Source organism: Podarcis muralis, chromosome 2, assembly GCF_964188315.1.
Source record: "Podarcis muralis chromosome 2, rPodMur119.hap1.1, whole genome shotgun sequence".
Taxonomy (NCBI): Eukaryota; Metazoa; Chordata; class Lepidosauria; order Squamata; family Lacertidae; genus Podarcis; species Podarcis muralis.
In genome coordinates this window covers 73942713-73967107 of record NC_135656.1, presented here as the reverse complement: position 1 = coordinate 73967107, position 24395 = coordinate 73942713, and the positions used below count along the sequence as shown (strand labels likewise).

At 46.8% G+C, this 24395-nt stretch overlaps 1 protein-coding gene across 3 annotated transcripts; it reads left to right on the top strand.

Annotated features, from left to right (window-relative positions):
* The first annotated feature begins 67 nt into the window (after nt 1-67).
* On the top strand, nt 68-24154 carry GLYCTK (glycerate kinase). Of its 3 annotated transcripts, XM_077924784.1 has the most exons (6): nt 69-316; nt 10967-11061; nt 11169-11575; nt 12684-12829; nt 19476-19651; nt 22122-24154. In XM_077924784.1, the coding sequence occupies exons 3-6, from the start codon at nt 11199-11201 to the stop codon at nt 23025-23027; spliced, it is 1605 nt and encodes a 534-aa protein (XP_077780910.1). In that variant the 5' UTR covers nt 69-316; nt 10967-11061; nt 11169-11198; the 3' UTR covers nt 23028-24154. The 3 variants fall into 3 exon arrangements, with proteins under 3 accessions (XP_077780911.1, XP_077780910.1, XP_077780909.1); XM_077924785.1 differs by lacking the exon at nt 10967-11061 and having other exon boundaries at nt 68-316; XM_077924783.1 differs by lacking the exons at nt 69-316; nt 10967-11061 and adding an exon at nt 331-462.
* Nucleotides 24155-24395: the final 241 nt, after the last annotated feature.

Below are 24395 nucleotides of genomic sequence, written 5' to 3'. Positions count from 1 at the left end.
CGGCGACCCTTAAAGGCGCAGGTGCGCCGGCGGCAAAGGGGGAGAGCAGTGGCTCATGGGATACAAGCGAGTCTCTCTGAGAGGCGGCTTGAGGGGGGGGGGAGCGGCAGCGGTGCATTGTGGGAGCCGGCATTCCAGTTAGATGTGAAGAGGCGGGCTCGTTCGTGCGCGGCCTCTTTCCAATCGCTCAGTTCCAATCGCGTGATAGAACGGTCGAGCGGGAACGTTCTCCTCTGTGGGCAGCCAGCCAATCCCTGTTGAGTGTAGAGCCCCGCCCCCGCTCACCTTGCGGCGGGGAGGTTCAGGATGCCTTCAGGTATAGCCAAGTCTCGCGAGTCCCGCCTTCTTAACCCGGGAAACGGGGAGCGGCGGGAGACGAGGACGAGCTCGCGCTGTTAATTTTAGCAGGTTTTCGTCATGCATCCTTGCTGCGCCCTCATTGTACACCGCTGAGAGGCTATGGTACTAAGCGGCATATAAATTAGAAAAATAAAAATAAGCGAGGAAGGGGGGCTGCCCCACCAGTTGCAGTGTCGGTAGAAGAATCAGGTTCTGGCAGTGCCCCCCCCCCCCCACCGTGCACACTTTAATCTGGGCCTTGCCAGTAATTGCCTTGCTAGCAATCAAGAACTGGGATCCGGCGGTAGAAGATTCTCCACACACAGCCGTCAGGCAGGGAGGGAGACGCTTTGCAAAAGAAAATAACCCCAGGCGTGCTACGCTGCGTGTGGCACTCTTGGCAGTATGAAGGGTGACCTGTCTAGGATCAGGCTAGAAATGGGAGAGGCGGTTCCCCCATGTTTCTGAGCCCTTCCCCCCCACCCCGGCCTTCACAATTCTAGATCAGACAAGTGTCTCCAAAACCATAGTTCGATTTTGGTCTGCGTTTGGAGGCTCACATCCAGTTATGAAGTCAAGTCCTGATGCCAGTGCGCCTCCAGCAGAATCACACAGAAGGCCTGTTTTGGGAGGCTGCTCAGATTATAATTAGAAAGGGTTCTCACTCAGTGGCAAAGCTTATGCTGTTTCCCAGTTTAAAGTCCCAGTTTAAAGAAGGTCTTCTGCTGGAAATCCTAAAGAGCAAGTGCCATTTAGTTTAAGCGAGGGGTCAGCAACCTTTTTCAGCCTTCCCTCAGACCATGTGGTGGGCCGGACTATATTTTTTTGGGGGGGGAATGAACAAATTCCTATGCCCCATAAATAACCCAGAGATGCATTTTAAATAAAAGCACACATTCTAGTCATGTAAAAACACCAGGCAAGCCCCACAAATAACCCAGAGATGCATTTTAAATAAAAGGACACATTTTACTCATGTAAAAACACACTAATTCCCAGACTGTACGTGGGTCGGATTGAGAAGGCGATTGGGCCGCATCTGGCCCTTGGGCCTTAGGTTCCCTACCCCTGGTTTAAGCCATGGGTCAGCAACCCGTTTTGGACCAAGCGGCACATTTTGCTAGAGTGCTGTGAGTGCCAGTCACTGAGCTACAGCCCTTCCTCAAAGATCAAAGGTAATGGATATCTTGGAATTCTTGGCTATTTCTCTATAAAGTGAGGGGTGTGGCTTGGGAGTGTGTGTTGCCTGGAGAGAGTTTCAAGGGCTAGATCAGAAAGGCTGACATTTGGCCCCTGGGCCTGAGCGTTCCCTGTTTCTGGCAAATGCAGTACTGAGCTAGATGTAGCCCTGGTCTGACTTCCTGTAAGGCAGCTTCCTTTGTTTCTGCTAACATTCCTCCTGTTGTATATCCCACACTTGACACGTTTAATGCACGATGTTCCCTGCCCAGTATGTCCCTCTGAGAGAAAGCAAGCTGCAATCCAGGTGATTGAATACAAAAGGAGTAGTGCTGTAGGAGGGATGGCGAGCTCAAGTGGAGTCATAACGGAGACTGAGTCTTGCGGCTACCGATAGTGCAGTTGTTCTTGTTGGTTTCTTAGGGTGTACTTTCATAGGATGACACTGGCTGATCAGTTGCGACTTTGAACGTGAGAGATTTTGCCTTTGTGCAGAGCACTGAACGAGATTGACTTCCAAGTCTTTGTACATTTCTGCAATTTTCAAGACTACTTCATATGCCGTTTTTGAAATAAAGATGCATTTCCAAGTATGTGCCCTCTGCTCATGTGAATGGCCGCATTAGTGTCTTCGTGTGTGCCCTTCCACAATACGTTTGGAAGGTGGCAAGACGACAATGAGCCTTTTTTGCAGTTGCTCCCCACTTGTGGTGCTTTCATTGCATTTTTTAAGGTGCCAGGCAAAAAACATTTCTCTTCTCCCAGGCCTTTGGCTAATTACGTAAACATTCTACAGCCTTTTAAACTGGGTGAAGGAGATTGCTTTTGTTTGTTTGATATTATGGTATGTGTTTTTGTGTTTTCATATTGCAAACTGCCCTGTGATCCTTGGATGAAGGGTGGTAGAGAAATTAATACAATAATAAAAAATGATCGTGTATTTTTGTCTTGAGCGCATGCATCGTTGCTCCCTCTAATAAAGAACTCAGTGTGCTGAGTGCCACTGGAAATGGCACCAAAAGGCGGGACACTAAGAAACAAGAAGGTACCGGCATGCTTGGAGGAACCCTGGGTTTGCCAAAGTAAAAAAATAAAAGATAAGATAAAACCTGGGATTCTGGATTGTCCTGCTTGGAGAGATTGGGTGGGATTCAACTAAGTTGTTGCATGCAAGGAGTTAGCTCTGCTCACGTATTAGAATTTTCCCTCTCCCTGCACCCCATTAAATCTGCTCTGGAGAGCTGAGGGAACCCCCAGAAAAGGTTTAGGGGGCGTGCAGGGAAGGAGAGAGGGGAAAGTCCCATCGCGTGAGCGGACCTCATTCTGCACACACATACCCAACTTAGTACTGCATTGCATTCCACCCACTGACTGGCTGAACAGGACCACTTCTGTTAATACATGCGGATAAATTACAACACTTTACTGCACACTTCTCTGTGAGCTGTGACCATTTCGTCCTGTTTACATCATGGCTGCTTACATAGGCTGATTGACTGCTGTCAGGTGGGACTGTTAGTTGCTAGCCAGTGTGAGCCAGTGTGGTGTAGTGGTTAAGAGCAGTGGACTCGTAATCTGGTGAACCGGGTTCGCGTCTCCACTCCTCAACACGCAGCTGCTGGGTGACCTTGGGCTAGTCACACTTCTCTGAAGTCTCTCAGCCTTACTCACCTCACAGAGTGTTTGTTGTGGGGGAGGAAGGAAAAAGGAGATTGTTAGCCACTTTGAGACTCCTTCAGGTAGTGATAAAGCGGGATATCAAATCCAAACTCTTCTTCTTCTTCTTCTTCTAGCATGCATATTCTGATAGCGCCATCCTGCTTGGAGATATTTTGGGTAACGTATTCTTCTTCTTTGGGCAGAAGTGATTCAGTCTTTGTTAGTCACACCAAGGCTTGTGTAGGGATGATTGGCAAGAAAAGAAAAAGTTCCCATGTATAATTAAATGAACAGACGATACTGTGTCAATGAGGGAATAATTTTCTTAATCAAAATGCTTTCCAAAGACCCAATAGTCACATTTAAGAAAGTGAATGAGAAAATTCTTTCTTTGTTGGCAAGTAAAATAAAGTGCTTCACCCCAAACTGAATTAAAAATAGTGACAGTTCCATCTGATAGGTTCTTCTCTTCCCTGTCCTTGTTGTGTGACTCTGTGTTCCATCTCTGCAGGCACTTTTATCCCAGCCTCGCTCAGAATACAGAAAGCTTCTCCATGCTTGAAACAAGAGTATGGTGAGATGGGGGTGGCTGGCAGGGTTGAGCTCTCCTCACCCATACAGTATATGAAAAATTGACACCTATGTACTGCCTGAGCAATTGAAACTCACTTTTTTCTTACCCCTTAGATATGACTGACACAAAAATGTAAATTTGGGGCTGCTCCCATATTATCTTGCTTTGCTCTCAGTTCCTTGCTGAGGGATGTTTTCTGTTTACAGTATGTCAGGTGCTTTGTTTTTAATCTTCTTCCTGGTTAACTGAAGTAAAAATGGTGATGAATTCTTGAAGGTGATTTCCACTAATCTGTCAAAACAAAACCAAAAATGAAGCCTAGGGGCACTGTAGCAAATGTATATTTTTGTTAATCTTTAAGGTGCCTCGGGATGACTCGGTTGATTTTGTAGAAGCAGGTTTCATAGCATGTTGAGGCGCATGTGAAAAGCACAGTTTGCCTTGTGCAAGTTTAATCTTTTCATAATGAAATGTTGGCAAAGCCTTTCTCTCAGATTGTACTTTGACAGACCGATCCTCTATACATCTACTCAAAAACAAGTTCCATTGAGTTAACCAAGACTTATTCCCAGCTGCATAGATGTAGGTTGCAACCTAAATAATCTTAATGAGAAGTCTTATATTTTGTTTTGCTGCACAAATGGTAACTCAAGGTAAATCCTCTGAAAGCACAATAAGGTGGTGTTATCGCCACTAATTTGATCAGTTCTTTTCTCTAGGAAGAGAGAGTTCAACAAGATATATGTATAAGGGAAGTAAAAGCGTCCATGCCAGAATGATGGCTTTAGCTCCTTGGTAAGTGAGACAGCCATTTCATCCCTTTCACTTAGGCGTTTTCTCTTTAGTAACTCTGCTTCCATATTCTGCTTCTGTAGGAACCAGGTGACTCTAACCAGTGTTCAAAGCTCCCATTGTTCTAGGTGCATTTTGCGACAGGGTATTTCATTAGCGCGAGCAGTTTCTCAGCTCTGGGCACAGTACTGCGCTTAAGATTTCAGATTAAGACTGCAGAGTGGAAGGAAAGGAGGACCTTTTTCTGCCTCCCCACTTTCAGGTACTTTCAGGAGAAGAGACCCTCTTAAGAATATTAGGGGGGTGGGCAGGAGAAGGACTAGACCATGGGTAGGCAAACTAAGGCCTGGGGGCCAGATCCGGCCCAATCGCCTTCTCAATCTGGCCCATGGATGGTCCAGGAATCAGCATGTTTTTACATGAGTAGACTGTGTCCTTTTATTTAAAATGCATCTCTGGGTTATTTGTGGGGCCTGCCTGGTGTTTTTACATGAGTAGAATGTGTGGCTTTTATATAATGCATCTCTGGGTTATTTGTGGGGCGTAGGAATTCGTTCATTTCCCCCCAAAATATAGTCCGGCCCCCCACAAGGTCTAAATGACAGTGGATCGGCCCCCTGCTGAAAAAAAATTCTGACCCCTAGACTAGACAGTGTGAAAAATGAGCATAGTATTTTAGCTGCAGTTCATTCCTTTTTCAGCTTTGTATTCTTGTTATAAAAAAGTACACCTAGACATTCCGTTGTTGCGCCCATAACCTAAGTTTGTATCTCAGTTCATATCTCAGTTTCTAACACTGGCTCTAACTTCATACAGCAGCGTTTCCCATCTGGCCACGTGGGAAATGATGACCCAGAATATTGTCTTTGTCACCCCAAATTCTAACTTGCCACCTTTCATTCCCCATAACCTCAGGAACATTGCCACGGTACGCTGTGCTTGCATGGCATTTCCTGTGTTTCCCTCGTAATAGCAGAAATGACACCCATTAAAATCTTTCCATAAAAGAAAAAACAAAACAAAAACAAAACAGAAATAAGATATTTCTGGATGTGAGAAGTTTACCGAACACTTATTCAGTTTCCTCGAGCTCTGTGTTTATATGCTTGGGGGAGGTAACTTTGTGGAAAAGGGACATGAGCCCAGGTATTTGAGTCAGAAGAGGTGAAGGATCTCGGGTGAAGGAGCAGGCCAAGATCTGAATTCTGTGCAAGCAGGCAAGTTGGGTAGGAGTGTAGAGGGGTAAAAAATGGGCTTTGGGATTGTCAAGACTGGGATAGCTGAGAAGTGGCTTGCAGAGAAGAGTGGATCACTCTCCTGGGGCTTGGGGGAGTGACAGCCTTGGAGCAATGTCAGCAGCTCCTGGAATCTCAGGTTGCAGCTATGGTACAGAAGGTTGCATATTGGTTACATCCATTGCCGGTCCCGATGCCCTGCGAGTGAACCTGTAATTAAGTCCGCCCAGCTATGCTGATTACATTACCTCACATTAATTCTGCAGACTTCCTTGCTTTTCATCACCAGGTGGCAGTTTTCAGGGGCCTGTAATTTTTCTGAGATTTATATTTAGGGTCCATTGTAACATCTTACATTGTGGTATGTACATGGTTGTAAACCTACACCTAAAAAAAAGTAATGTGGTCAATATGTGTACTATGACATTACCACAGCTTCAAGTGGCAACCAATACATAAAAAGCAGCCATCATAGATGGGGCATTCACCTCACCTAAACTCCTCAGGGAAGCCAGATTGTGTGCTGAGGCAAGAGTCTCTGAGAGAGATGTTGTCTGATCGGATACCCTGTCAATGCACCCTCAGCTTTGCCTTGAAAAGGTACAAATAGCCAATTGTATGAAGATCACCATATAGGAGTCTAAAGCAGTCTCCGAATGGGTCCCAGACTACTAACATGTAGTGCAGGGTGGGGAAACCTCTGCTTCTCCAGATGTTGGTGAACTACATTAGCATGGCCTACTGGTTGGCCATGCTGTCTGGGGATGATCGTAGTTGGGAGAGCCAACAACCAACTGGAGGTCTTCCGGTTTGCCTACCCTGATTTAAGGCTATTGCCCTTGAGTCATAGGACAGGTTCCTAATTTGTATGTGACTTGTCAGTTGGGGCTCAGAACTTAGCATGCCTAAATGCATTTTGCACCGAAATGGCAATAGCTGAGGGCCAAACGTAATTCTGGGGCAGCCTTTCCCAGCCTGCTGCCTTCCAGCATCATCCTTGGCCACTGGGCATGCTGGGTGGGGATGATGGGAATTCTTGCCCAAAACATCTGGAGGGTACCAGGTTGAGAGAAGTTATTCTAGGACATCTCATGATAAAGACAATTCTCCAACCAGCGCTGGTGGCCCAGAAACTGATTTTGGAGATACTGTTGACTAATCCGTGTTCATTATTGAATGTTGTGTTTCTTTCTGGTGATTTAATGGATATTATATAGATATAATTCCAGGTACAGTGAATCATTTCGGTTAATATATGCTTGAACGTTGATTTGTAATTAACTTGAACACCTCTTTACACCTCCTCCAGTGGATTTAATAAGGAAGTAGGAACTATCTCCAGTCTTGTATAGTGGAGCTCAAGCCATAGTCAGAAGCAACATTCAGAAGAACATATCAAAATGATTTATTCAAATTAATATGCAGATTAGGACCATTATTCATTAATGGCAGCTTATGAAGTTTTCATTTAAAAGAGATTAATCTAAGCTCTTCACAATCCCCAAGCAATCCTGTCACGGAAGAAGCAATTCTCAGCAGATCTCCGCCAAGATTAATGAGGGCTTCTGTACTACGTTCCAAATAGAGGCTTCAAAGTTGGAAATGAAGGAACGGGAAAACAAGGAAACTTTGTTTGCAGTCTGGCCTGGCTGGAGCTGTTGCCAAAAAGTCAAACCTTTCTCCAAGGCAACTTAAATTCAGTTTTGCCATGGATCCTTTTCTTGCTCATGAGGGAATAGCAGTAGCAGACGCAAGCAAAGGGGCGGCGGCTTTGAAAGTGCCATTCACTTCCCCACGGGAAAACGTCAGTGGAGCTGTGAACTGTGCTCATTTTTGGTCCGCTAGCAAATGAGGGTTTTCGGTCTGGTAGCAAATGAGAGCCAGTGTGGTGTAGTGGTTAAGAGCGGTAGTCTCGTAATCTGGGGAACCAGGTTCGCGTCTCCGCTCCTCCACATGCAGCTGCTGGGTGACCTTGGGCCAGTCACACTTCTTTGAAGTCTCTCAGCCCCACTCACCTCACAGAGTGTTTGTTGTGGGGGAGGAAGGGAAAGGAGAATGTTAGCTGCTTTGAGACTCCTTAAAGGGAGTGATAAAGCGGGATATCAAATCCAAACTCTTCTTCTTCTTCTTCTTCTTCTTCTTCTTCTTCTTCTTCTTCTTCTTTCCATATTTATAGCCTGGTTTTACTTTTGCAGACCAAAGCAGCTGACTAAATACCACAAACGTACACTCTGATAACAATAGATTTAAATAGCTAATACAGCATACACATCCAGAGTTTGGAGCAAAATTATCACAAGGCTAAGCTGATGCACTGGGACTTCCATGACATTTGCCCCTTGTTACTTTTGTCTCACCTGTTCGTCCTTTCCCTTCCCTTCTTCTGTGGTCTTTTCCACTGTTGCAAGTTGGTTTGCAAAAACTCCTCAGGGCAGAGTCCAGTTGTTTTCAGCTAACTTTTATTTGGAGTAGACCCATTGCAATTAATGGCCATGGCTCATTTAGGTCTCTTGATTTCAGTGAGCTGCTCTGAGTAAAAAATGGTTGAATACAGGCACGTGCCTCTCTACAGACATTACTTAGTAAAAGGCCTTGTGGGTTGCTTTTTCGAAATGAAGCAGGCCGGTTCCTTCAGCACCTTGAGAGGTTTGCATCTTGTCTTATGCTTCTGGAAGAGATGCTCCCACCTCTTTCCTCCCCCAGCAGATTGATAAAGCTCCCTGGTCTTCTGTGTCACTTGCTCTGTGTCACCCAAAGCAGCGCCTTCAGGATGCTGCTGGAATACACATCATCCCTCTGTGCTGGTGGAAATTGACTGAGTCCAGCTATGTATATCTGGAGGCTATCACATTTGCTAGCCTTGAGTCTAAAAGATATAAAAGGTCTAAACCAGAGGTGGGGATTGGCAGGATCCTTCCTTCCCCCATCCACTGTGGAACAACACCTACTTCTCCGTCACGTGACAACAGGTGACAGCTTGAAAAAGGGCTTGCCTTTGAGGTCCCTTTGGAAATGGACTTCAAGAGTGAGGTCTCACTGCCTATCAGCTGGTGGATGTTAAGACACATTGCCTTTGAAGCCCCTTTGCAAAACAGTTTGTGTTGAAATTGCTTTCAAGCGGACTTCAAAGACCATGCATTTCACTTCCAAGTGGCTGGTGGGAGCCAAGAAACTGAACCATACAGGGCTTTATAGCTCTAAACCTATAAAGCCTTGTATGACCTTGTGTGGCAGTTTCCCATGCCTTGGGAATGCATGGCTGGTTGGTGCACTTGGCTGCACTGGTTGAACACACCCCTCCCAACTCGTGCAAGAAATTGAATTTCTAAACAGTCTTCAAGGGCAGTGCACGTGAAGCACGTTGTACTTGTCCGTCCTGGAGGTTACAAAGGGACACGTGACACAGACAAGATCCTCTGTATCTAGGAGAGGGCTCAGTTGACATATCAGATGGAATCTCTTGTTGCCAAACCGGCAACCTGAGATTCCAGGAGGTATACCAGGTCAGGAAGCACGGCCACATGCAAGCCCAGTCAGTAAACAGTATTCCCCCCCCCCTCCCTATCTGAAGCATTTTTGCCTCCTCAGAGCAAAAATTGCCTTGTCTCAATTTAGTCACCATCCATTCAACCCTGACCTCCAGACGTTGGTTTTCAGAACTGTCACCGGTGCTTCTAGATTGCCTGATGACAGAATTGGGTGTCATCAGTCTGTGGATGATACCCCAGTGCTTTTGCCCTGTACACAAGGTACCTGAAGTGCAGGCTGGAGGCTGCTATTTTTAAAAATCGGATGCACTTACGAATTTCTTTTTTGGGTTGGGGCGGAATCTAGTTTTTGGAATTTATTGCCAGACAGCGTTGGGTGAGGGAAGTCTGGAGTGCTTTTCTTGCTTTTGGAGGCTTCTGTTGCTTAGCAGCTAGCAGGGCCTGTCTTTTTGCCACCTGTTCAACCTCTTCATTTACAGATGGATACTACAAAAGCAACACAAAACTATTGTTCCCTCCTGACAAGGAAACTACAACTCAGGCAAGGGGAGGAGGTGGAGTACGGTTCATCTGCTTCTGAAAGGCACCCTTTAGTGTAGGGCATGGGTAGGCAAACTAAGGCCTGGGGGCCAGATCTGGCCCAATCGCCTTCTAAATCCAGCCCGCGGACGGTCAGGAATCAGCATGTTTTTATATGAGTAGACTGTGTCCTTTTATTTAAAATACATTTCTGGGTTATTTGTGGGGCCTGCCTGGTGTTTTTACATGAGTAGAATGTGTGCTTTTATTTAAAATGCATCTCTGGGTTATTTGTGGGGCATAGGAATTCATTCATTTCTCCCCCAAAAATATAGTCTGGCCCCCCACAAGGTCTGAGGCACAGTGGACCGGCCCCCTGCTGAAAAAGTTTGCTGACCCCTGGTGTAGGGGCAAGCAACCTGCCACCCTCCTGATATTGGACTCCCAATGGAAGCGGATTTAGGGCAGTGCAACTGGTTCCACCGCACTGGGCGCTGAGCATTGGGGGCGCTTCAGGGCACTGTAACTATGATGAGTAGAACGAGAGGCGGAGAGAGGGGGATGTGAAATTTGGGCCTAGCACAGGGTCCCACTGAAATTTGAAAGACCAAAGTCTGCCCATGCTCCCAGTCCCATCAGCCTCGGCTGGCATGGCCAGTGCTCAAGAACAGTGGGAGTTGTAGTCCATTAATATTTGGAGGGCCACAGTTTCCTCACCCCTGCTTCAGTGTAGGAAGACTCCATTGTTCTATCCCCCTGTGTGACACTTGGCTTCTGGACCCTGCTGAGTTACCTTCCCCAGCATTATGTCACTGTAGAGTAGCTGTGGTTACAGATCAAAACTGGGTGGGGACATTGAAGTTCCTTGTTTTTTTCCTCATTCTCCAATGACTCAGCTCCCTGGCTAGCTTGACCCTTTCCATTCCTTAGCTAGTCACTGCAGCTTCTTACTTTGCAACCCTAACATCACGGAGAAATGGCTTCGTAGCCTTCCAGTCTACCCCACTCTGCTTTTGGTGTGGGAGAAGGCAGTTTGGTATACTGTCCTTTTCTAAATATACCGTTCTGCTTAACTTGCCTCATCTAGTTTGTCTAGTTACCTAATGGAAGGCAAATGACTTTCAAGCAAGCCCTGCTCTGTAAATTATTAACTTCCTCACTTGATCCATCAAATTGGGTAGGCGAGAAGACCTCTGGACTTTCCCAGGGGGCAGTGAGTAGGCTCTTCAGTTGTGGAGGCTGAGGCAAGAGTACATGCAGAGCTTCTGTGAGATGGGTAAGTTAGGAGTGGAGAGAAACCCATCACCTGTCCTCCGTCTCTTTCTCGCCCCCTGATTTCATAGTGCGGCTCAAAATATTAATTTCCCCTGTCCCTTGTTGCAGGAAAACTGCGGCTGGTTAACAACTTGGGTCATGGCCTCTCTCTTTAAGGGTTGGCCTGTTGTTGGCAGAACTTGCTGGCGCTCCACTGCTTGCTTCACTCGTGAGGCGTCTTCCCCCAACATGGCCCTCCAGGAGCATGGACTTCATTTATTCCGCAGCGCTGTTGCCAGAGTCCTGCCAGGGCCTATGCTGAAAAGGGCCCTGGTTTTGGAGCCAGGTGAATGCCCAAGGCTTGTGTTGCATGGTCGGCCTTTTGAACTGAGGAGGAACTTGTATCTGGTCGGCTTTGGGAAGGCTGTCCTGGGCATGGCAGCTGCAGCAGAGGACATCCTTGGAGACTACCTCGTCCGGGGAGTAATTAGTGTTCCTCAAGGCATCCAAGAAACTCTGCAGCACACAGGAAGGAGGTATTGGTTTGTTAAGGGCATTTCTAGTCCACGCTTTGTTTAAAATAATAACCATCCTAGAGCGGGGTGTGAGGAAGCAGCGCCTGATGGAGGGTGATTTAAATACACAACCAGGCCTGGGGGAGCAGCCTCAAGGTCCCCCTTACTGACGACACGACTTCTTTCTCACTCTTGGTTGTGTACTGAACAATCTGATCTTCACTTTTCTGTCAGAAGTATCTGCCATCTAAACCCAGGCCCAGAGGCTTTTTAAAAAAGTAGACAGTAGAGGAATGTCCCTGTTACAAACAACAGTCCGTGCTACCATTTTGGTTGCGCGCTGTAGATCCTTTAGAGAGAAATTTTCCAGACTTTTTTCTTACTGTGGACTAACCACTTTAAACTCCTACCTAGTTTTGCTGTTAAAGGGCTGTTGTTGTTTTGGGATGTGTTACAGTTTTGCTACTTAGGGCTTCCTAGAGTACTGTATTTCCTAGGAAAACTAGATCTGTGATAGATCCAAAACAGCAGCCTCATTTAGCTGAAATGCTGTGGGATCATTTGCCCCTGCAGAATGGATTGTTATGCCTGAATAGCAGCCTCTCCAGCTTCACAACCCCATTAATGCAAGCACTTTGGGCTGCACAATAGAAGTCCCCCCTTTCCCTATGTGCCCCCTAAATTTAGAGAGTTGGAGAACCCCCAGGACATATTTAGGGGGTGCTCAAAAGGAGAGGGAGAGGAATTTTGACTGAGTGTTTAAAAGTGCTTGCGCTGGCAGGCCTGTTTAGGTGGAAACTGCCCTCTGTTGCTTTTTTGTCGCATGTGCATGCACATCTTAGGTAGGCAGTGATGATGTTTGTCCTGCTTTTGATCACCCTGGTTGGTTGTTCAGCTGGAATCAGGCTGGAATTTCATTCATTAGGACCTCCTAGCTCTTGAGGGTATGACACTGTCAGGCCTCAGCCGAGCAACTGTCAGCCTACTGGGCAATGGATCTATTAAAATGATGACATCTCACAGTCATTCAGAAGGAACTGCCCCGTAGCTCATCGTTTGCAGGGGTTTTCAATGGTAGGCCGAGCATGTGCCAGCAGAGAACCTGTTCATCTTATGTTAACCTCTACAGGGCAATGTTGCTGAAGCCCCGCATCCAAGTTATGGAAGGAGCTAAGCACAACCTTCCTGACAGAGCAGCTCTGAAGGCAGCCAACGCTATCCGGGATTTGGCCGAGGGCCTGACAGCTGGGGACCTTCTCCTGGTGCTGATCTCAGGTAATGCCTTGGGATTCCAGGACAGGGACTCAGGTTTTACGGAGAGAGCCTGTCCTCCCTTCCTCCATTAGCTTCCTTACCGTTCTTTCCCCCTTTTCTGATCTGATTTATATATATTTTTTCCTCCCACTTGTGAAGGGAAGAAGCCACTGCACAAGCTTACCTAACAAACTAGGTCAATTTGTCTGTGCAAAGAAAGCAGAACTGGAGCGTAAAGTGGCTCAGAGTTGTTCCCCAGTGTGACTCCCACGCTGCTGGCAGCTTCGTAGCTTGTGTGTTCGAATGTGCTCTTCTAGAAGCAGGATAATTGCATTTTCCTCTCCTCTCTCTATCTGCTTGCTTTGGAAACAGTGTCACTGTTGACCCAGGTAGTCCTGTCTGCCATCTGCCTCTGTTTCTCCATCTCAAGGAAAGCTGCATTTTGGGAATCCTGCTGGAGTGGACAAAAGCGTAATGTGGAATGCTAACATTTAGTTCTCTGCATCAATAAATACTCTGCTGAAATAGATTTTGCTATGTGATCTTCATCCGTTGTTCTCTTTCTTTCTCTGTTTCAGTCTTCCTGCCTCACCTTTCTTGTTAAGTAGTTTGAGATCTGTGGGTCTCACTTGGCGATTAATCTCTGCGTTAGAGCTCTGTTCTTGCACTGATGTTTCCTGGCTCTCTCAAAGCACCACTCTTGCCTCTGTTTCTCACAACACTCGCATGCACTTGGAGGTGGCAAGGTACGCTTTCTCCAGGAGATGGCAGCCCTGAACCAGAAAACGCAAAAGCAATGCTCTTCTAAAGTGCTGTGGAATTGGCAGGGGGCACTGAGCCTACATAGAGCAGGGTTAAAGAAACTTGTCTGGAAGCTGCTCTGAATGAGTTGAGAAGAAAATGAAATATTCTGTATTTTTATTTGCATTTGGTGTGCTGTCATGCAACTTGCCTTTTGACAAGGAGCTTAGGTGATATCAGAACAGGAAGCCTGTAGCTTTATTATATGGATTGTTGTATTGCTGCATGCTGAGTGTGGTGCAGTGGGTCTGGCTGTTAACCAGAAGGTTGGTGGTTCGAGCCCAAACAGGGATGGCTGTGGGCAGGATTCCTGCATTGCAGGGGGTTGGAGTAGATGACCCTTGGGGTCCCTTCCAACTCTGCAATAATGTGATTCACCCACAGATTGTGTTACTGCCCTGTAGATGGAAGCTGGCCTAAGAAGTTGTGCTTGGCACTTCAGTCATATCTTGGATGACACTGGTTTCCTAGGTTCAGGCTTGGTTTTGGCACTGGAACTGCCTTGATTGCCTGTAGGTTCCTCTGCATTTGGGAGGGAGGCAGGGGGAGTGTGTCCATGTCGACTCCTTGATTTCCTGACAGTTTTCGATCCCATTAACTATGGCTTCCTTAGTGTCTCTGAGTTGGAAGCCAGGGGAGCTGCTTGGATGGCCAGCTTCAGGAATTGGTGCTTGGGGGATGTTTTTCAGACCCATGAAGCCTCCGATGTGAGTTTTACATGGTTTGCTTTTATCCCCGGATGCTGATGACATGCAACTCTGCTTCCCTCACCTCCCGCCCCCAGGTAGGTGTGGCAGTGAATGTGCTGGTCTTGGTAATGGACTAGATGAGAGCCAGCAAACTGAAGCTCAATCCAGATAAGTCTGTTAGTGGACACTTCCTCTGTCTCAATGAGTAGAATTCATCCAGTTGTTTATGAGGTTACATTTCCCTTAAAGGAACAGATGTGCAGCCCTGAGTTATTTTTGGATCCAGCACTGTCATTGGAGGAACAATTGGCCTTAGTGGTGTGGAGCACCTTCTGCTAGCTGTGGCTGGTAGCCCAGCTGTGACACTACGTGAGTGAGAGTAGCCTGGCTTATGCTGTGTATGCTCTGATAACCTCCAGGTTCAACTACTGCAGTGCATTGTACACAGAGCTGCCTTTGAAGATGGTTTAGAAGCTACAGCTAGTGCAGAATACAGCAGCGAAATTGGTAACTAGGAGGGCATGAGCATATTGCACCGATTCTGACTCAACTGTACTGACTGCCAGGTTGTTGTTGTTTTTTCTGGGTGCAATTCAGAGAGCTAGTTTTGACCTTTAAAATCTTATATGGCTCAGAAGAACTGCTATACCTGCTTTCCTCATATTAACTTTTTCAGAGTGTAGACCTACGTCTACTGTGTCTGCCACCGTTATGGATGCCAAATTTGTGGTAATGCAAAGCTGGTACAGAAATGGATGAGCAGGGGCAAAAGAAGGATAGAACAAGAAGCAATTTATCTGTGCATCACTCAGAATGCATTTCAGCTAAATTTGTATAGCTGTACATACTTGATACTAGTGCAGTAAGTTATTTATTTTAAGCACTGACGTCTGCTATATGCTATTACAGTGGTACCTCTGGTTACGAACTTAATTTGTTCCGGAGGGCCTTCTTAAGCTGAAACCATTCTTATCCTGAGGTGCGCTTTTGCTAATGGGGCCTCCCGCTGCGCGCGTGCCTGCGGCGCATGATTTCCGTTCACATCCTGGGGCAAAGTTTGCAACCAGGAGCAGCTACTTCTGGGTTAGGGGAGCTCATAACCTGAAGCGTTTGTAACCAGAAGCGTTCGTAACCAGAGGTACCACTGTATTAAAGATTAGGGTAGGTAAAAATTCAGCAATATAAAAAGTAGTAAAGCACAGATAGGGATGCGGGTGGCGCTGTGGGTTAAACCACAGAGCCTAGGACTTGCCGATCAGAAGGTCGGCGGTTCGAATCCCCACAATGACGGGGTGAGCTCCTGTTGCTCGGTCCCTGCTCCTGCCAACCTAGCACTTCGAAAGCACGTCAAAGTGCAAGTAGATAAATAGGTACCACTCTAGTGGGAATGTAAACGGCGTTTCCGTGTGCTGCTCTGGTTCACCAGAAGCGGCTTAGTCATGCTGGCCACATGACCCGGAAACTGTACGCCGGCTCCTTCGGCCAAAAAAGCGAGATGAGCGCCGCAACCCCAGAGTCGGCCACGACTCGACCTAATGGTCAGGGGTCCCTTTACCTTTACCTTTAAAGCACAGATATCCACACAACCCAAACATAAACTCCAGTATTTCCTTAACACAGAAAAAGTATGAATATACTAGGTCAGAGATTTGTGGGCCTGCAGGAGGAAGAAATTCCAGTTCTGGGAGGTACCAACTAAGAATACTGGCTTGGACGCCTGATAATATTTTAATATGTGGAGGTTCGACCAGAGCAATTGTTAGGGAACTTAGTGGGGAGAATGTGGTCTCCAAAATATTCTCACTCCTCATGTGCAGAAACATCCACTGATTCTTACCATGGAAAATACATGCATTTTATACATACGTACATACATACATTTATACATACAAATGTTCCCATGACCATCCCTCAATGTTTCCATAATCAACTCAACAGGGAGCTAAATTCTTCATTATCCACTGTGGGTCCCGGCAGCTGGGTCCCTCCATTTCACAGTGTACAAGCAATCTGCCATGCTCGGGAGAGAGGATTCTGCCCTCCAAAAATGGATCTACCTGAATGAAAGGGTTGTATGATGGGAATCTCCTTGCTCGTTGGCTACCTTTTTATTGGCAAGAGCTCTAGACCCTCAAAGCCTACTGTAGCCAGCTCTGTGTTTTTGGAAGCTGGTTCAAAAACTCCCATTTAAGAGAACACTCCCTTCTCTGGCTACTCTTGACTGGATTGCTGGTGACTGAAGAAATGTCATGCCTACTTAGTTGCTTCTCTGGTTTGTCATATTTGCCAGATGTTGTGTCTCAAATCTCAGAGCATTTATCATTTAATGGTAGCTTTTTGAGCTGGCTCCGGTACAAGATTGCCCTCTACTCTTTTCACAATCCTCTTGATCATATCTCTCTGTGGTTGTCCTGTTAGTTGTGATCGCACATCCGTCACGCGGGCTGCAAATACGTCTGGTGCTTGAGCTATTTTTCTTTCCTCCCTTTCCCATCCCCTTGTGTCACTTGCCACAAGCTTTTATCTGCAGTTCACTTCATTTCTCTATTTTGCATAGCCTGGTGCTGTTTTTTAAGCACTCTTCGCTATGAACGAGGTCAATAAAACAACGAAGATTGCTCTGCGTTGCGATGGTGTTACTTTTGCTTGTTCTCTCCTGGCAAACTGCTCCCTTCTGTAAATCAGGGGTGGCAAATTCAAACAGATTACAGGGCAAAGCTCTCTACCCTCCGGCAGGTTCCCAGGAGCCATAACCATCCACTGAAAAGTCCCCTACTCTAATGCACGGGGAGTAGCAGGTCTGCTGGTTAACTTCTAAAAATACTGTCTGCCGTCTAGCACCAGTTTCCTTCCCACTCCATCTTGCATAACAAAATCTCTTTGCAAGCACTGCCCCCAGTTGGAATTCCTTAAACCAGACTTCAGCACCCAGCAACCCTTTTCCAAGACCCACCCCCCGCCAGTCTAAATATCCCTGTTGTCACCCAACTCCTTTTCTGCAGATTTCTCTGTGGGCCACTGCTGCCTATTCCGCACCCTTGCTTCTCAGCTGCAAATGCCAGCAAGCTGTCCGTTCTGCACTCGGTTCTGCTTCATGCGTGTGCACTCTCCTGTACACGTCACCCTCCCTGACATCTGAGCTGCTAATTTAAAGGGAATAGTGGACGAGGCTGATGCAAAGCGCATGTGGTAACAGCCACTTGCCCTGGCAGGAGTGTTGCTCCCTAGCCCCAGAGCCTTGGATGAATAATTTGTGTGGAGTGTAGTAGGGATGCCGCAGGCCACGGTGAAGACCACAAGAAGTCTAATAAAGCCCCCAGGCCTTACGTTTGACAACCTTGTCTGGGATCCTTCTTCTTTTCTCAAGTCTTTCCTGAACTAGGTTTGGTCTGGCTCGAAAGAGAAGCAAGGGGCAAGAATAAGATGCAACCACACCTATGTAGAGCAGGGCTCCCTCCTATCTACTGGGACATGGAGAAAATGGTATCTGGCGCGGCTTGCTTGATAGCATTTATATCCTACCTTTCCTCCAAGAAGCTGAGGGAAACAGACATCATTTTCCCCCACTCGCATTTATCCTCGCAACAGGTTAGGGTGAGGGAGTGACTAACCCAAGTCCCCCCATTGAGCTTCATAGCTGAGCTGGCCTCCTCCATCCTCGTCTGATCATATGGAGCTGGTGGTACTGAAGAATTGCCAGCAGATGGTGGTGCTTGGCTGCCTTGGTTTGCCTCATGGGTGGCTAACTTTTGGCCTTCCAGATGTTGCTCGGGATTGGAGTCCAACAACAACTGGAGGGCCACCGTTTAGTTCCACCTGACTTACAGAGACAGAAATGGAAAGGTGGCAGCAGAGGAAATGAGCCCTGCTCGTGGCTACAAAGGAGGTCAGAGATGTGGGCACTCCCGCCATCCTTTTTACCAATGTTTGTGCAAATGTTCTCGCCGCTCCTTTAGCAAACCAGTTCCCTCAAAGACGGTCAGTTCAGCTTCTTTAAAACAGCTTTGCATCTCCTGCCACACAAAAAAACCCCAAATCCAAAGACAAAAGTTCTCTTTTAGAATGCTTTTGCTGACTTCTATTCATCACTAAAACATGCCTCATCATCTCTGGGACCTAGGACACCCCAAATCCTTTTGCCTTCCAGCTGTCTTCCTCAGTCTTTCCCCCCTCCTGCCACATATTTTGGCTGAGTGACAGGATGCATAGGAATGCATAGGAAAGTCCTCTACAGATTCCAGGTCAGCAGTGGGTTAAGCTCTCCAAAGAGGCCTCTAAGAATACGTGGAGAAGGCTCATCTTTTTTCTGGTGGTGTTACAAATGTTAGATTTCTTTCCATCACACTTTTGAATGAAGGTTCCCGTTTGTCTCATTGGAAGACTCCTCTTCACAATGACCTGTATCATCCATCACCTTTTTTGTCTTCTCTTTTTGATCCTTGACTTCTTCTCTCATTCCAGCCTCCTCCCCCCCCCACCTTTGTTTTTCCCCCCATTCACTTTCAGCCTCTGCCTCCTTGTTCCTTATCCCTGAAAGCAGCAATTTTGTTTCTCATTCACTTTCTCATCTTTTCTTTCCTGTTTCTCCCCCGCTGCGCACTCCTGTTCCCCCCGGACAATCTTTCTGCAGATTCCTGTCAATCACCACTCACCATAGCGATCCCTCTGTCCTTCAGACTATATTGCTACCGCTATCATTTCCCAAACCCTTTCCTTTCTTACACATTACAAAACTGATTGTCTTGACGTTCATATTTAAACACCTTCCTTTGATATCAGCTGAAGGACAAAGAGCCTGTCCAGTCTTTTACAGTTTCTCCATTAGTTGCTGGAGCTACTTATGCTGTGATTTTACAGGTTCAGAACTGTACTGAGTCGTTGATGAAACAGTGATGTATGTTCGAGAAGGAGGACTAATGCATTCAGGAGTCTTTATGTGAATCTCTGCTTCAGCCACTTGGTAAAAAGCACTCCCAGTTGTCATTCCAATAAGCTATGTGTGCAGCTGAAAAAGAATTAGGGAAAAAATATGCTTCCAGTGCAAGGGAAAGGGGAAAGCTGCCTGCAAAATGTCTCCCATTGCTCTCTTTCTGATACAGGACTGCTCTGTGCGTGGTCCTAAGAAGGAGCCCCGCTGTGTAAAAATGTACTGACTGTGAAGTTCTCCTGCATTTTAGGAGGAGGGTCGGCACTTTTACCTGCGCCCATCCCGCCAGTCACCCTGGAAGAGAAGGAAACCATCACCAGGTTACTTGCTTCAAAGGGAGCTACCATTCACGAGCTGAACACCATCCGAAAGGCCCTCTCCTTGTTGAAAGGTGGGGGGCTGGCACGGGCTGCCTATCCTGCCCAGGTGGGTATGAGATGCTGCCTGACTTTGTCCAGCAACTCTGTGAACATTTAGAAAGGAATATCTTTTGTAACTCTAGGTCAGATGTGGGTGGCATGGATAGACTTGAAGTGCAGAAGGAGTGGGCAGGTTGTTTGCTGTTTATGTTGCTGTTTTGCCCTCCTTAACATCAGTGAGCATAAACTTGGTCAGCTCAGTTTCAGTGAAGCTGAAGAGAAGATGGCAGGTAGTCAAAAAGCATCTGAAGAATGGTGGGCTACTGACCTTGAAAGATGACCAACATCTGTCTGCTTAACACTCATGAGAGATCTGCTTCCGGATTGTGCTCATGACTGTGGGGACAGTGAAGTGGTAAGCCCCAGATAACACACCAGGAATGAACTATGTAATCACACACACAAATCAGGGAGGAAGTCTTTTAAAAATATGTCTGCTTTTCTTTTCTTGTTTTTTCCCCTTTCCCTTTGTTAGTGCAGGAGTGAGGCTGAGCTTGGAAAGGAAGGAGGATGGTGGGGAAATGGAAAGGCAACAGGGTATTTAAAAGTCACTAAAGTAGGACAAGCTAACGTGGTGCCTTTCAGAAGTTGCTGGACTCCCAACTTCCAATCAGTTGAAGTCCTCATGGCCTAAGGTCAGGGGTGATGGGAGATGTAGTCCAGCAGCAATTGGAGTGTACCATGTTGTCTCCCAATCCCTAAAAAAATGTGCCCCTCTGGAAATTAGTAGAAGCCCAACCTTGGTGAAACCTTTTTTTTAAAGCTCTGAAGGATTCTTCCATATTTTTTTACACTGCCTTTGCATAACCACGAGAGCTCTAAAGTTTCTTTTTTAAATGAATGAATGCAAAAGAAGCAATAGATTAGGGTCTCTTTATTGAACAGACCACTTTAGCAGGATAATGGAATTCTGTGCTAAAAATCCCAAAGTATCCAATCAAAACCCCAGTTTATACAGCAGTTGTGGATTATGCGAATTAATTAGGTATATGCCTAGTTCTTAATTCACATTTCACACAATTTGCACATAGTTGGTTGGGGGTAAGAGGCAGGGAGGGTAGAATACTTTTAATATTTAACAACTCCAGAAGTCTTATACATTAATATATGTTTTTTTAATCATGGACTGGGAAGGGTCAGCTGTTTCTCAGAGAAAAGCGAAGGGCAGAAATCAATTCTGTCAGAGTGGTGGGAAAGAGATTGCTACTCTTGGAGTCATTTTCAAATGCAGTTGCTCACCAGTGGCACGGCTGATGTATTCAGTGCAGTGTTTAAAGACATGGCTGGGTCATTCACTTCCAATTTTTGCAGAAGACATGCAGGATAAATGAATGTGAATGATTGTAGACATTTGTTTTAATAGGATGAACCCTGATCAAGAGTCTTTCTACATACCGAGAAGCCCTTCTCCTCCTCATCTAGCTTTCTCACTGCCTCCTTTTCCCCCTTACTCTCTGCTGCTGTGATGCCTGCTTCTGCAGGACTCACTGCCACTGCTGGTACCTGCACAGCCTATGCCTTGATACCAACACTGTTAAACACTTCCTCCTACAGCAGCAACAGTGGGATTCAAAAGGCATTTCCTTTGGGCCCAGCTCCCCTGGAGAGTGAAGTCCTGGGGGGCAAGCAGTCCTGCAGGAGCAGCATGCTAGCCAAGGGTGATGGTAAAGAAGAAGCTTGTCCCACTCCATAATGACTGCTGGACTGGAGCAGCAGCTGCTGGCAATATCTGTCTTCCACCTGGGCCAGGAGGAGGAGAAAGAGGCTGCTGGCTGCTCCTTGGTCAGTAAGGATGCTTGATGATAACGTAGCTCCAGCCATTTGCTTCCCCTCGCCCCCCTCCCTTGGTGCAGCTGCAGTAGTAAGCGGAGAAAGGCAGCCAGCTCATGGCAGTGCCTCCAACTTCCTGGGAGGGACAGGGCAGCCCATCTGAAACAGTGCTGTGGCCTCCACGTTGAGAAACGCCAAATTAATTTATTACGTCAATCTGCGCACAGCTCTCAAGTATACTTTGTATTTAGGCAATGCACACGTGCTGCAGAAGGCGTCATCTCAGAAGCATTCCCTAAGGGAGAAATGCCTTGTTTCAAAGACGGTGCTTGCTATCTGCGGTTTTTATAAGTACGCATGAATCTATTTAAACATTGCAGCCCTAATCCTTAACATAAATCCTATGGAGTTCAGCAGGATTGACTTTCTGCATCGTTTGGTTAGGATTGCAGGCTCTTTGACTTACAGCTGAATCTATAAAGTGCCTGCTTTGAAACCAGTTGCTCCCGAAGTGTTATGAGGGGATGCGAAGCCCCCTCTGTGGGCTGTTTCACCCTGTGCAAGTCATCGCACGATCTTGCAGTCCCCGTGTGATCAGCATGCATGGAGGATCACACCCTCCTCCTTCTCCTCTTGCAGTTAAGACTCAAATTCAGAGCAGACACAGTGGAATGTTAATGAGCCATTCCTGCCCTTCTTGCTTCTAGGTATTGAGCCTCATCCTCTCTGATGTCATTGGGGATCCTTTGGACATCATTGCAAGCGGCCCCACTGTTGCCAGTTCCCACCGCGCCCAGGACTGTTTTCACATATTGACCAGATACAACATGCTGGACACCTTGCCGCAGTCGGTGCAGACCGTGCTGTCTGGCTCTGCCACGGGGCATAACACTCCCAAAGACTATTCCCACGTCTTCAACGTTGTCATTGGCTCGAACAGGTTAGCTTTGGAGGAAGCCCGGGGCCAGGCAGAGGAGCTGGGTTACTTAACTCTGGTTCTGAGTGACGCAGTGTGTGGGGAGGTCGGCACAGTGGCTCGTCTCTACAGCCTGTTGATTCAGCTCATTTGCCTGAGCACCGCGAGAGGTGCCCAGACCGAGCTTTTGAAAGACAACGTGGAAGCAGCACTCTCTGGCCTGGAAGCACAGCTGGCGATCCCGGGCTTGAACTGTACGGACGCTTTGAAAGCTTTGCAAGAATCCCAAGCAGGAAGACCCGTTTGCCTTCTGGCCGGGGGAGAAACCACCGTGCAGCTTCGAGGAAGTGGGAAGGGGGGACGGAACCAAGAGCTGGCTCTGCGAGTGGCTTTGGAGCTGCACAGAGCCAAGTCCACGGAGGCCGGCAGCTTTCTGGAGAAATACGAAGTCGTGTTCCTGAGTGGCGGAACTGACGGGCAAGATGGGCCGACAGAGGCTGCCGGGGCCTTCAGCAGCCAGGAGCTGGTGCGTGAGGCTGAGCAGGAAGGCTTCAACGTGGAAACTTTTCTGAGCAATAATGATTCATACACATTCTTCACTGAGTTCCAAAGAGGGCGCCACCTTTTGATGACGGGCCTGACAGGCACAAATGTCATGGACGTTCATGCTGTTTTAATCAGAGCTAGAGGTGGTTAGCGATGCACCAGACATTCAGATTCTTCTTACTAGAAAGGAAGAACTATGGGCAAGTCTAGGCTGCATGAAGCAGGGAGCCTTGCTGCCCAGACTGTCAGTGTCAGATTCCAAAGGTTGCAATTAGACACATGGTAGATGTTTCCAAGGCAAAAAATAATCATAATCCTGGATATTAAGGTTGCATTAGCACCTCCTGGTTTAAGACTACTAACATAATTTTTTTTCTCCTGATAGGTTTTTTTTTAAAAGTATCTTTTAATTGATTTTTTAAAAGAGGATGAATGCTTTAATTGGATAAATGCACTCTGTGTGGAGCGTCTCTTGCATTTGATCCAGAAGCTACAGTTAGTGAAGGACACTGCAGCACAGTTGCTGGTAGTAGTAAGACCTTGGCATAGGATTCTGCAGATACTCCACACTCCCATCCCAGCCACCACGGAAGGGTCTGCTGCTGTTTCTCTTCTGCCACCAGTGCTCTGATGGAGAGGCCAAAAAAAGGGAGCATTCTGGGACTGGGGTTGGGAAAGGCTTTGGAGCTGCCCTCCCATTCCCCTGACTCACTCCCAGAACAGGAGAAAAAAATAAACCAGCTCTATAGTACTTCCATTAGGAACACTCCCCACTCCAAAAAAGACCGACTGAAAGAAGAGGGGAGCAGAAAAAGGATCACTGTATCAGATCTGTCTTCTGTTTCATGTATGTACAGTGGTACCTCGGGTTACATACGCTTCAGGTTACAGACGCTTCAGGTTACAGACTCCGCTAACCCAGAAATAGTACCTTGGGTTAAGAATTTTGCTTCAGGATGAGAACAGAAATCTTGCTCCGGCAGCATGGCGGCAGCAGGAGGCCCCATTAGCTAAAGTGGTGCTTCAGGTTAAGAAGAGTTTCAGGTTAAGAACAGACCTCTGGAACGAATTAAGTACTTAACCCAAGGTACCACTGTACTATAGATTCCACATCTGTTTAAGTCTGCTGTAGGCTAAACATCCTACCCAGACACCACCTACTAAGTGATACCTTCTTATTTTTAACAGGAAAACTGCCTTTCATGCTCCCTCTCTCGCAGTCACCCATGTCTAATGCACTGCTCATTATGAAATAAAAGAAATATATTTGCCAATTAACTCACATGGTTATGAAGTTCTTCTTTCTATAAGAGGGATTACCTCTGACTTTTTGTCTTCACATTTTGCATGACAACTGAGCAACTCGTGACTATAGACACAAGCCTTTTGAAACTCTGAAGAAGAAAGCATTTCAATTTAGTGATGTTGATATATTGTAACTTCTTAATTTCATGCACTGGCCCTGAATTTGTTGTATTTACCATCACTAAAGCAAAATCGGTGTAGTGAGGTGGGAGAC